The following is a 13,948-nucleotide window of genomic DNA, read 5'->3' as shown; positions in this document are numbered from 1 at the left end:
CAATCCACCAATGCCTGTTATGTTTGGAAAGGGAGAAATACATCTTAAGAACAATACTACATTTGCAGAGCAACAGTAGGGGCATTCACAGCAGGGGAATTACGGTACAGGGCTGTGCTGCGTCAAGCGCTCATGAAAATTCTGAACTTATTCATGATATCATACAATACTTCCTATCATAACATCACAATACTTCATTACAGAAAGAAAATGCACAGCAGCAATATTTGCATCAAGCAATTTTGTCTTGGGTTGCAGAGATCAGAGGCTTAATATATATCTATAAAGTAATGTTTGGTTTAAGAGCCATCATACAATGTTTGTGCATTTCCCAGCCACCACCAGACTTTTCTCCAACCTGTGGTTATCAGACATGCACAAAGACAAATGCATTTTGTCACAATGAAAACTGAAAAGAAAGGCATGAATGTTAGGCAAAAAAGGGGTGCAGAGGATGGACCAATTTCACAATGGTTTTTAGGGAGACCAGCGAGAGTGAACAGCACACCACCACAGCCCACCACCACAGCCCACAGCACCAAGTTACTGTATCACAAGATATATTACAGGCACATACACAGACAGCTAGACACGAACACAAGACAAAGAAGCCCAGACTGTAGCACCACCAAAAGACACATACAGTATACTGTCACACCTGGGTAAAGTGACCACTTTGGGGACTCAAAAAAGTACTGGCCTTTATAGACTGGTGGCCATAATAGAAAGGATGACAGCATATATGACCTTCAGCAAATAATAGCTAGTACATATCGAAAACATGTCTCCGTTACATATACTGTATAAATTGATCAGGTCTCGATACACTACTAGTTGTCGCATTTCAGACAGATATAGATGTACATTGTAAATTACTTGTTTTGTTTTTAGCTTCTCTGATTTCTTGTTAAGCAATTTGATTGTCCCCCCCCCCCCCCTTTCCAAGAAAAAGATTATCAGTTGAGATTCAACAACTTGGGAAGAAGCAAAAACAAATCCAACTTGGTATGTCCACAGAAAGGCCTTAAATTGGAGTTTGTGGCTACTATACACAACGAAACTTTGACCGAGAGAGACAAATTAGGTGACCACTGGACAAGCTACGTGAATACACATGGTCACTATAAGCAGGGTCTTCAATGCATCATTTATTGCCCAGGTAGTTTGTGGTGGCTGCATAAAGAGAGTGGCTGCTAAAGACAGGTGACCATCACAACCAGGTTTGACTGTTGTCCCCAGATTCTGCTTTGATTTTGTTTCTGACAATCATACAAACTTTTCGGCTGATGGAAGTATTCACAGAATGTGAGAATTTATAAACCACATGGCAAAAAAACAAAAACAAACAATAGTCGCTTGTCATATGGAAGAAAATTTAGAATGTGCCAATTTGAATAACTGACATATCTATGTCACTGTTTGACAGTGACTTCAAAGTTGCTGTACAAGTAGTGAGGGAATAATTTGGGAGGTACTGCATGGGGGGAGGGGGGCAGTGGCGGATGAGTGAAGGCGGGGCAGACACAAACAAACACAAAACACAAATGGACTCAAACACGGAAAGGACAAAACACAGACACGGAAAAAGATGTGATCTTGGTCGTCCTCTGCCCACCTTTTCTGCCGCCCTCACCTGGCGTGACAGATGAGTTTGAGATGACGACGGCGTCGGTGAAGACCGTATCCCGCGGTAACGAGGTGGATTTGGTCTTGGCCTCTTGCACCTCTCTCTGAGACAGCATGGGACTACTGGTGTCTCGAGAGAGAGCGGTCTGGTTGGAATGGACTGATGTTCCTACAAACCAGGGACAAGAAAAAAACAATACATGGGACTATCATCAACTGGACTGTCCTTTTCTTGAAAACCATTTCTTCTACCTCCTTTTTGTTAATTCTTTGAAGGGGCAAATTATGGGACTACTGCCGTAAGGAGTAACATGAAGAATTTGAATGCAAAAACGAAAAGTGATATGTCCATTTTCATCAAATTGAGATATACATTGCATGAGATGGAGCTGGAGATTGAGCTGTGAAAAAAAACCAATTAAAGCATATGTGATAATTGTAATAATCTCTTCAACAATTTTTGTTGTCACGTTATGAGTGCAGTATTATTGAAAAGGTTTAATTTTTACCTCCGCCAAGGGAGGAGGTTATGTTTTCGTTACCGTTGGTTGTTTGTTTGTAAGTTAGTTAGTTAGTGTGTCCGTGTGCAAAATAACTCAAAAAGTAGTTAACGGATTTGGATGAAACTTGCAGCAAAGGTTTAGATTGATACAAGTAACAGATGATTAAATTTTGGTAGTGATCCAAGAATTTTGGGGGAATTCATGAAGGATTTTTGATATTTTGGCAGGTACGGTTAATGAACATGGGAATTCAGGCTGCGCGTATTTGAGGTTTGCATGCGCGCACTAAAGTGCGTGCTCTAGTTTCTGCTAGGGCGAGGCGCGCCGTGCAGCTGAGGGTTTATGACGTAACAAAGGCTTCTATACATGTACTGGGAAATCGGCCGACTTTCAGCACACAATGCTATTTTTATGGGTGGAAATCACTGATATCTCTATGGAAGAACAAGATCAGTAAAGGAAATGAGCTGCATGCTTGGCGGAGGTCTGCGCTCTCAGAGTGCTTCTCTAGTTCTTTCTTTGATGATTACCCTTACTTAAAAAAGCTTTGAAAATGGCAGTTATCTGTTTTTGCATTCAAATTCTTCATGTTTCCCCCATTTTCTTTGTGACCTCTCACCAGATGAAAAGAATAGAATTATCATTGTCAAAACAAATATAGAGTTGTTGAGATCTAGAAGAGTTTCACTCTTCAACCCCCCCTTTTTTTTTACTCTTGCTAGGAGAAAAATAATATTATTAGAATCATCACTTTTTCACCTGTTTTTCTCTGCACATATGAATGCTACAGGCTTCAATGTGCCTTCACATACACGCATTGCATAATCAAACATCACTGACGCTCAAACATTGGATAATTTTAGTCACTTCTCATCCATGTTTGTAGGCAAAGTTTCTGGGAGAACTGTGGTATAGTGGATAAGCCAGTGGACTTTTCAACAAAGATTTCTTGTGCTTTCTTAAACCATCCCGGCTCAATATCAAAGTTAAATCTGCTAAGCACAACACTAAATTCCTTTGATTAGTATATGATTCCAGACACTCCTGCTATTCTCACCTGCGTGACCCGATATCGTCATGGACTTCATGTTGTTGGCGATGCCATTGGCCCCTGAGTTGGTTTGTGCCGGCGCCGATCCCGGTGGCATGTTGGCCCTGGCTAGCGGCGGTCTCCTTCCCGGGACCTTCACCGTTGTGTTGAAGAGTCGGATCTCCTTACCGTGCACGTCATCCATGTAGTCCTACATATTGGGATTCATGATGGAGAGATGATTTATGACGTAAAGATTGCAAAGACCATTGCTTCATGGACAAATACGTAGAACGATGGGATCAAATAAAAGCAAAATTCAGCTAACCAATGGAAATGGTGATGTCTTCGCTTGATGTTGCCTGTATATTTTTACCTCTCTTGTATACTATGTGTTTGCTTCCATCTAAGGAATGGAAACAAGCCATCAACATTGTAGGCTTGTACACTCATGAGAGATACACTTGTAGCAGAGGTTCTTCAGGATCCTCACAGATTTGCTGCAAAGTCAGCAAAGGGGATTAACTATCAGATGGGATAAATTTAAGATAAATCACAGCTTAGGTAAAGTATTGTGGTTATGACTGTAGATATTATAAGTCAAACAAATCATGCCAGTCTTGATAAAGACTGCTGGATATTCCTTCTACCCTGGCACCCCACAGGTACTGGGCAGAACGTTCTGTATGCTAGGTGTTACAGAAAGGTTTAACTGTCTGCCATCGAGAGAGGATTAACCACATGTGAAGATCTGCAAAAAAACATCCACATGCGTACCACTTTGCTGTGCACTGATCTATTTTCAAACAACATGTGATGCGGTTACCTCTGAGAAAAGGCAGTATCCTTACGCATCATGAGTTGGAAATCTTGGAGAAAATGGTGATGGTCGGAGGTGTTAAACTCTGGTGGGACCACAGGGGACTTACGTGTAAGCTGGGATGATACGTTAATCTGCCGTCATCACACAGTGTCACATACTTCTTTTTCCACTCCTTATTCAGCGGCTTGCTACTCCTCTTGTACAGATAGCCCTGTTAAGAATGAAGTGAGAAAAAAAGATACAAGATTTAGCCAAAAAATAAAGTTATACATAAAACTCACAAACCACTGCTCTTGACTCATGGTACATGGTACATCTGAACACAAAAGGAAGCCACCTCATAGAAAAATTTTGTGAAAAACGTATCACTCAGACCAGTCGGCTCATAGTGAGGTGGAGGGGTATATTAGGATTGCGACTGAAGCGTAATTGTGTTTGAACAAAAAAATGTGAAATTATATCATTTCATATCAGCAAACTACAAGGTAAGTTGTGAGGTGAGGACGTCATCACCTCACTATTTGCATATTCATATTTCAAGGGAAACTTCACAATTTCATAACTGCCCTAATTTTGACCCACTTTCGATTAAATTTTCACCGTTGTGCTTATCAGATGTTATTCTCTTTTCTTAAGAATTTCTTTAAACTAGTCCAGTAGTCCAGTGCAAAATAGTGTGAATATGCAATAGCCTATTAATTTACACAGGATTGTCAGCTCACACAAAAATTCATTTATGCACTGTATCCACATCTCCTAAAGGCAATTATCATAACATATCTTTTTGAAAATGGAAAAATTGCACTAACAATGCAGGCTACTTGTACATCAACATATGGAAAACTAGAATGTCACCATGGCGACGGATATATCTCTGCCATAATGCATGGTTCTCCCAATACATCTACAGTCATGTCTTGTTAATAGACAGTCAGATAGAGACAAAAGTGTCAATTAAAAAAATATGTTTTCATAATTATGATGAAAAAACTAAAACATTGTCAATAAAATATGCATACCTAATGGCCTATATGAAATATTGTGTCAAAAATGCTTTCATTTATTACTCTGAACTGTGTTTATAAATTTTCAATTTCCGTTATTTTGTAAATGCTCTGTGCCTCATGGGAAAAGCGTACTATACATCAATTCTATTGTGTTGCATAGTTGACAGCTCCATCCTGGGAACTGTGTTATCTGTGTTATCATGCTATGGGGTTGGAGAGTAGCATACTTTGAGAGACAGGTGGTCAATTGTTTTGAATGTACAATGTAGATTACGCAATTGTCATTATCCAAGCATCTGAATGCACATAATGAGGTGGCAGCAGCTATGACGGGATCAAAGAAAGACCTTCATTATGAGGGAGTTCATGGTTAGCGGCATATCTCATTTGACCCCTACACCACAGACTTTCAAATAACATGGAAAGGACCTGTGACAGAGCATTTTTTTTTTGTTGAAGCATGCCACCTTTGTAATCAATGTCAATGAAATGCGTGTGCAGCTTTTGTTAAACATTATTGATGAATCACTTTCACCTGTGCGTTCTAACAAGGTGAAACACACAACTTAACATTCCAAATCCTCATTTGCCTGAGGAATCTTTTCGCTTGAAAGTCAATGGCAAATACACAAACATTCTCATTTGACCTTTATTTTGCACATGCGCAAATCACAACCGTGAACTCCCTTTGTAGTCCACTTATGTACATTAGTAAGTCCATGGTTATTAGTCTATATTAGTCTATGTGCGTAATAGGTCTATGGTGAAACAGATTCTTCTCACCTGTTTGATGGGGATGCTCCTCCCGCTGCCGATACCTCTCTGGCTGTGGTTTGGTAGAGAGCTGCTGTCACCCCCATTCTTCGCCTCGCTGTTCTGAGGTTTACCCTTGTTGGGCTGGATGGAGAATTCACAGAGAGAGGACATGGAGAAATAATGATATGAGAGTAATAATGATAATAATAAGATGATATATGATGTATGATGTATGATCTTCTTGATCCATAGCCCTGCTGCATAAAAAGATGCAATCAAACATTAACTCAGATATCAGTAAATTAGAATTGAGTATTCTAAAGAGACTAATACATGTATGTTTCATCTCAACTTTCATGCAACCTGCGCTTGGTATAGTCAAATCTGTCTATAGCGGCCACCAAAGGGAGACGAGAAAAAAGTGGCTGTTATAGACAGGTGGCCACTATAGACAGGTTTTTCAACATGGTTTCTCTCTCAGAGGGAATTGTTTTTAGTGGTTGTATACAGCAGGTGGCTGCTATAGGTAGTCGCTATAACAGATTTAAACGTAGCCTCTTAAGTGTTGTTATTGGTCTTCAAGAGGGACACTGCCATTATCACCTTAGCATTGTCAGGTCCCCATCTACAACGGGGCGAGAGGGACATGGTGGGCAAAAACATCTAGCCACTTGATGGGATTCAAACTCAGAACGTGCAATTGTAAGTCAAGAGTCTTATCCACTATGCCACAGTGCCCCCAAATAACGATGCTATGTTAGGATGATAAAGTAAGAAAATATTCAAACAAAGTCAGGGCACTATATAAAAAAAAGAAGAGGAAAAAAAAAATCATCTGGGGAAAGGCTCCATACTTTGATCAGTTAAGTGGTTTTTTATTCTCTTTTTGACTGACAGTAAATTCTAGTTCTCCTCAGACAAGCACACAAGTGGGTTGGTAGATCCCTGATGTTCTTGTTCTTTTTATTACGCCCTAATTTCTGCTGGAGGTGGGGTGGGGGACACTCTTCAAGCCTGAGATTGTTTTTCTCAGAGATCCACAAACTAATAAAAACATTCAATAGATATAATGTGATTAATATTTGTGTATAGACAGAATATGATATTTACATTTCTATTATTCAAGATGCATTCAAAACATCATTCAACTGCATGCTATGATGTCTCCCTAGAAAACAAAACAAAAAAACCCCCCAAAAAATGAATCAACATTCAACAGCATACCAGCAACAGAATTCGAGCAACAGACACGGACTGAAAAATATTGATATGTGGGAATGGCTGGCATGGCTGATAAGATAATTGATCTGGTGCTTGGAGAGGAAATCATAATTTTGTTTCCTCTTTAGACAGCGACACAGACATCAAAACATCTCAGAACCTGACATTTCAGTAACTCTCACAGTCTTACAGGCACCATGTCTATATGCATAGTCAGTATGATTTCAGGTCTGTGGTCCTCAAAGGGTTACGTTCCAACTACAGTCAAACCTCCCTCATCCTGTCATGTCAGAACCCCCCCAACCATCCGGATAAGTGAGATATGCTCAAGCATGACACTTTTAAGTCCTGGTAAGTTGTGTTGGGAGTATACTTGGGTGACCCGCACCTCGTCATAGTTAATGTTAGTGCATATTTGAATCACATTTCGTCACTGAAATTCTATGAAATCCCACTAACATATAGGAAAAATGCTGAAGATTCCAATGGAATCACAAGTTCACTGATCGATATCGAAAATTTGCAGCTATCGTCGTCAAATGCGAACAATGCGGAATAGTTGTGCGCTAAGGAAGGGGCCCGCAACTCATCACCCGCGCTCCCTTAGACAAAGCACGTAAAAGACGTGTGCGGGTGATCATGATGCTCCCATAGACATACACGTAAAAGATGAGTGCGGGCCGGGTGACCGTGATGATACTTAAATTCCTAATATAAATTTCAGATTTTCGCGAAAAACTGTTCGGTTTTCACCACAGTTTGCTTGGTTGTGGTATCCTTGCCAAGTTTCAAGCATACTGAACACAGTCCCGCGTATAATTTTTTGTTTAGTGCGCTTGTAACAATTTTAAGCGGGGTGACGGTATTCGGGCCCCTGACGAGGTACGAGCACCTCACTATACATTACATAAGGCATTGCTAATTTACAATTCACAAATGATTTATATGATATTTAAATGTCTCATACATGTGGCAATATCAAACTAGAAAAGCACTTGTAGAGCGCAGACCTCCGTTAAGTAGCTCATTTCAACCCATTATACACGCATGCTGAAAATGGCCCAATTTCCTAATACATTTGTACTAGTATAGAAGCCTTTTGGTTATATCATCAGCTTCCAGCTACGTGGTGCCCCACCCGAGCAGAGGATGCGCTTTAGAGCGCGTATGCGAACCTCAAATACGCCCAACTTGAACTCCCAAGTTCATCGACCCTATCTGCCAAAAGATTAAAAAATCCTTCAAAAATCCATACAAATTCCCTGATCGCTACCAAAATTTAATCATCATCTATTCCTTGTGTCATTGTCAACTTTTCCTGCAAGTTGCATTCAAATCTGTTTCACAACTTTTAGAGTTATTTTTCACACAGACAAACAAACAAACAAACATCACTGAAAACATAACCTCCTCCCTTGGCAGAGGTAATAATGTGGAAATGAAATGGAATGTGAGTAAAAATACACCTTCCTCTTGGTCGTTCCTTCAAGGGGTAGTATTTTGGTTGGTATCAATCTACATTGTATCATAGTGAGAGACATTTATATCCCGAATTCCTAAATTCCTACTATTTGTAAGGCAAATTCATTGCTTTGTACTTCTTAGTAAAGTTTTGGGCTGAAAACAAACAGACAATCTTGTGCTAGTCCACGTCCGTATAACAGAAATATCCAGGAAAGTGATGACCATTTAACCAAGGCGGAATTGTACCTGAATTATAGCAAGCGTAATTGCTTATAAACAAGGAATACCAGAACACTTTATTTTTTTTAATCAAACATAACAATATTTTGTTTCATAAAAATGCCGCAAGATTGTATAAGAGAAGTGGGACATACAACAGTGTATGAATTCATGCAGCCATTATATTTTCTTGTTTGCTATATTGTATCTGAAATATGCAGGGCAAGCCTGGTGCACGTTAGGAAATCAAGCTGAAATAACATCTTATCATGAAGGGTGCATGTCTTGAATATCTCTCTAGTACCAAGGGAGGAAAGCTCTAATGAATAGCAGAAAAAAAAATTCAATCTATTTACAAAACTCCTAGAATGAGGTACAACTTGAAACGAGACATGAAAACTCGTCACATTGAGGACGAGTTAGGTGATACGCTTGTTGTCATCAGATGACAGTCATCTGTGATCGACAAAGAAAAGAATGTGATATAGGCACCTTGAAGTTATATTGAGCGTACATGCGAAACCGTTTCTGTAACCACTCGGCCACGGGTCATCCACGGAAATGGTAAGACAAAAAAAAAAACAATGTATAGATATAACAGGGGGAAAGTCAATGCCCACTCAACCAACGTGGCCGTGTGAACATCTATTGCATTGCTAGACGGAAAAGCGGCCTTGTAACGACTGAGGTCGCTATGCCATTTCTGGCAACTTGGGAAAAATACGTCCCGCAGACATAAAACCTATAATCGGCTGGTTTTGATACCTTGCCTTTAATCACAATTTTCAGTGTAATGACGTCATCAAATTACAAAACAATGACATCGTCTTGAAAGACAATTGTTCAAAGTACAACACCTCAGTCGTCGTCATTACATACTATGATCGGTTTGACAAAGTCAACCTGCAAAATTGTGCTGCAGTCGAAGCAATGTGGTCTCCAACACACAAAAAAGAGGGATATGGCGTGTGTGTGTGTGTGTCTGTGTGTGTGTATAGGTGCGTTTATATACGTACGTGATTTCTACATGGACGAATATGTAATACAAAATTGAAGAAAAAAAAGTAAAATAGCTAAGTATTTTGTTTCGTGATCTTGTGGGGTTCCAACCCGCAACCTTAGTCTCTGAGACGTCGCCTTTAGCCACTCGGCCATACGTCTCGACGAGAAAATATGGGGAACGTAAACTTATGTATGTGAAAGATACACGAGGAATCGTTTTGTCCACATTCCATTTTCATTTTCAGTTTTAAACTGCAAAATTGTCAATCTGATGAGGAGATTTCAAAGAATAAAATGCATGATTACTGCAGCTTATTGTCTCAGCTACAACATACTAAAGTTTCAGAGGAAATGAAGCAAAATCAGCTGAGATAGAGGTGCTTAAACGTTGTCAAGTCAATGCATGGTTTTGAAAAAAATCACCTCCCATAGACATAACACGTAAACTTGTCCGATTTTGTGTCTTTACTTTTATCACAATCTAAAGTATGATGACGTCATCAAACTAGAAAACATCGATATGGATTTGAAAGACAGTTGTTTAATGTATAATATATTAATCGTACGTTGTCGGTTTGCTATTGACATGACGATCAATCACACCAATATGAGGCAGCTATTAGTACCTGTATGAAATTATTATAGGCATGGTTATCAAATTCCCTTAAAATTTCCTTATTATTGCTTAATTTTTACACACAGTTAAGCTATCTCTTTAAACTCGTCACAGTTTAATGAGAATTATGAACATCATACATTAGTACCATATTCAGTTCCATAGCTGATCGCGTTTGCTAATTAATTAAGATTTATTGTCTAGAATGTGCCATATGGCCAACCTGTATACACACGTGGACACACAAACACAATGCTAAATGTATGTATCAAACCTCTGTAACACAACTTTGAACTAACTGTAGAAAGTATCGCTGCACTTATCATACATACTTTTTATCATTATCTGAAACTCCACAAAAACCACTAATTGACAAACAATCATCAATACAGAAGACTGACTTAAAGGAACAATTCAAATACCTTTTTTTACAATGTATAGCTTCTTACATGTATAAAATCAGCACAAAGTAACCACGACTACATTGTGTTACTGAATTGATATGAACAAATTTCATTTTGTTACAATATACCATGATCAGCTTGAAAAGCCCAGCCTGCAATATTTTGCAGCAGTCGAAGCAATGCAGTCTCCAACGATAAACAAAGGGATACTGTGTGAGTGTGTGCGTATAGGTGTGTTTACATGCGAACGTGACTTCTACATGGACGAAGGTGTAGTACTCCATTGAAGAAAAAAAGTAAAAAAAAAAATTATTATTTTCTTTCGTGCTCTTGTGAGGTTCGAACCCGTACGTGTGCAACCTCACGTTTCTGTGACGACACCTCTAACCACTCGGCCATACGTCTCGACGAGAAAATTAGAGGAACGTAAACTTATGTACGTGAAAGATGAATCAGGAATCGTTTCGTCCGCATTCCATTCTCATTTTCAGTTTTAAATTGCAAAATTGTCAACCTGATGAGGAGATTTCAAAGAATAAAATGCATGATTACTGCAGCTTATTGTCACAGCTACAACATACTTAATTTTCAGAGGAAATGAAGCAAAATCATCTGAGATAAAGGTGCTTAAACGTTGTCAAGTCAATGTATGGTTTTTAAAAAAATCACCTCCCATAGACATAACACGTAAACTTGTCCGATTTTGCGTCTTTACCTTTAATCACAATTTAAAGTATGATGACGTCATCAAATTTCAAAACCATGACATGGACTTGAAAGGCAAATGTTCAAAGTAAAACATATCTGAATTTGGGGTGATATTAAGCTTAAACAATAGAGATACGAGTAAATGAATATCAGAAAGAGTACCTCAAAAAAATTAATTCCACTTTTTTGATTTCAGATGATGATATGATGACGTCATGAGTTTTCCTGGCAATATTGGTACTTGAAACGTTATTTCCAATTCATATGCTTTTGTAATATGCAATAGAAATATAGGGTCAATGGACGATTTAAAGAGCTATGGCGACATAAACAAAAACATGTTTTTTCACTATATTTGCAGAAAGACGCGCGCGCGGAATTTCAACTTTGACGCCAGTGCATTCCTTTGTTATAGGTCAAAATCGATCGGAAATCAATGGATATTGTTACTCAAAGTATCAGAAATCCAAATCAATCAAAAAAATTGCATTTTCATGTTGGTTACGCCCTCTGCGCGCGAAATTGCGCGGACGGACGCGCACGCGAGAAAATGTTTGAAACGCTTAGAATTGTCTGAAACTTCGAGATTTCCCATTGGGAAGTCGTTTTGAGCCTTTTAAAATTTTGACGCGCGCAAACGCGCGCGTAATGATGACCTTGGTAACTAGCGTTAAAACGTAAGATAGAGCCTGACCTGAACTTTATGTCCACCGAAAACGATACAGAAATGATATCTAGTTATGAAGTTATGATCGATCATGTGACAAGGTCCGAAAATCACAAAATGGCGCCTAGATGACGTCATAGATATGTTACTGTCATGAAAACCTTATTGTGGCTAGATATTGTTATGAGACATGTTGACTGAAAATGTCATGTTATTCCGTAATGTCATTGTTGAGATATTGACGACACAAAATGTGGCAGAAAGAAAGAAGAATAAAAAACGAGATATGAAACTCGTCACACTGAAGACGAGTTAGGTGATACGCTTGGGGTCATCAGATGTCGGTCATCCGTGATCGACAAAGAAAAGAATGTAATACAGAACCTTGAAGTTCTAATGAGATACTTAGTTGAACTTTTTTGGGCCTACATTATTCAGATCACATTTGTTTTTCTGTCACACAAACTAAGTGGAAATTCTGTGCGTGTGCGACTAAGTCGATTTACGGACTTTTTGAGTACTTACAGTGCATAAACTTAGACCCCGTTTACGGTGCGGGGCTGGGCCGAGCCGCGGCCGAGCTGCAATCAAGGACAACCTCAATTGCGAGGCCGAGCCCCGCAATTTAGTCCGTTTACACTGCCGGGCTCGGCCGCGCTTTTGATTCGAACCTTTCAATATTTTGTCGTAGTGGCGCTCTACCCTTTTAAACAAACGCAATTTGGTATTGTCTGGTTTTCAGATCCTTTGCCAACTGAATTCCGTGGCGACGAAGTCGCCGTTCGGGCAAAGGCCTTTGTCGAAGGAGAAAATCCTTTGCAGGACAAAACCACCTTAAACTATACTAGTTTTCGACGTTGAAGTAGTTAATATCCTGAATAGCGAAATAGTACAGGCGAGGGTTTGGAAGCCAGACTAAAATTGGCCGCGCATTTAGCCCAGTTTGCGCTTACACTGAGAAAAAGGCCGGGCGCGACCGCGGCTCGGCCGCGGCCGAGACCACCTCCAGAGCGTGGCCTAATGCGAGGCCAATTTTGGCCCCGCATTTGGCCTTTTGCGCGTTTACACCGAACGCGGCCGAGCCTCGCACTGTAAACGGGGTCCAAGTGATCCTCGGCACGTACAAATAAAACATGACAATTAAGTGTTTATAACCATCCTGGCTTTAACAGTGGCCTTTTAAAACATGACCTTTGACCATTATTTACATAACCAATATGACTCCCTCTAATCTTGCTATCACAATGATCAGTTCAGAGAGCTCTTACAACTATATACAAGCCTGTGAGATTTACCAGCAGTAAAACCAATGAAGCCTCCGATACAAAACAGGGGATATAGAGCAAGTGAGTCTGTTTACATGAGAATGTGATTTATCCTGGACGAAAGTGATACCTCAATTAAAGAGAAAAGGGCAAAACATCACCTTTAACCATGTAACTATAGGTCTCCTCCAACTAAGAGTACACTTTGAACGTAAGCTTATACGTGAATGATAATTTATGACGATCTCACGTGATCGACACACATTCAAAGGGGACAGTTAGAAGTGGAAGGAGTGCTTAATCGTGTCATTAATTCCTAATCAATGACACCACTACTTTAGGCATATCATAATTTCTCATCTAAAATCAATGGCCTATAGGACTCATGCACCATTACTTGTATCGTGCATAAACTTTGTTTTTTAAGCTTTGAGTGAAACGTGTCATAACATAATTCTGTAATTCCATCAGCAGTGATCGATATAATAAAGAAGAAAGATATATCACCGTATTGAACGCTTAGAACCTAACGGGGGGGGGGGGGGGGGGGTATTATAGCATGATACTCGGTTCTTTACTGCCCAGATGCCAACAACACCCATCACCCACGGCTACGCATAGAGAAACAGCCATGGCG

At 39.6% G+C, this 13,948-nt stretch overlaps 1 protein-coding gene across 1 annotated transcript in view; it reads right to left on the bottom strand.

The window, feature by feature from the left end:
* LOC139725988 (arf-GAP with GTPase, ANK repeat and PH domain-containing protein 1-like) overlaps window positions 1–13,948 on the bottom strand; it is a 222,340-nt gene that overhangs the window by 6,750 nt on the left and 201,642 nt on the right. The window contains exons 7-10 of the mRNA XM_071637071.1: window positions 5,773–5,886; window positions 4,089–4,193; window positions 3,187–3,370; window positions 1,634–1,795 (exon numbers count right to left, since the gene is read on the bottom strand). Coding sequence (XP_071493172.1) covers window positions 1,634–1,795; window positions 3,187–3,370; window positions 4,089–4,193; window positions 5,773–5,886 — 565 coding nt within the window. The remainder of the gene's footprint in view (window positions 1–1,633; window positions 1,796–3,186; window positions 3,371–4,088; window positions 4,194–5,772; window positions 5,887–13,948) is intronic.

The sequence above is a fragment of the Diadema antillarum genome, unplaced genomic scaffold, assembly GCF_040938485.1.
Source record: "Diadema antillarum isolate AM-2024a unplaced genomic scaffold, OU_Dant_1.0 seq00000069_RagTag, whole genome shotgun sequence".
Classification (NCBI taxonomy): domain Eukaryota; kingdom Metazoa; phylum Echinodermata; class Echinoidea; order Diadematoida; family Diadematidae; genus Diadema; species Diadema antillarum.
This window is presented reverse-complemented; position numbering and strand designations above follow the sequence as displayed.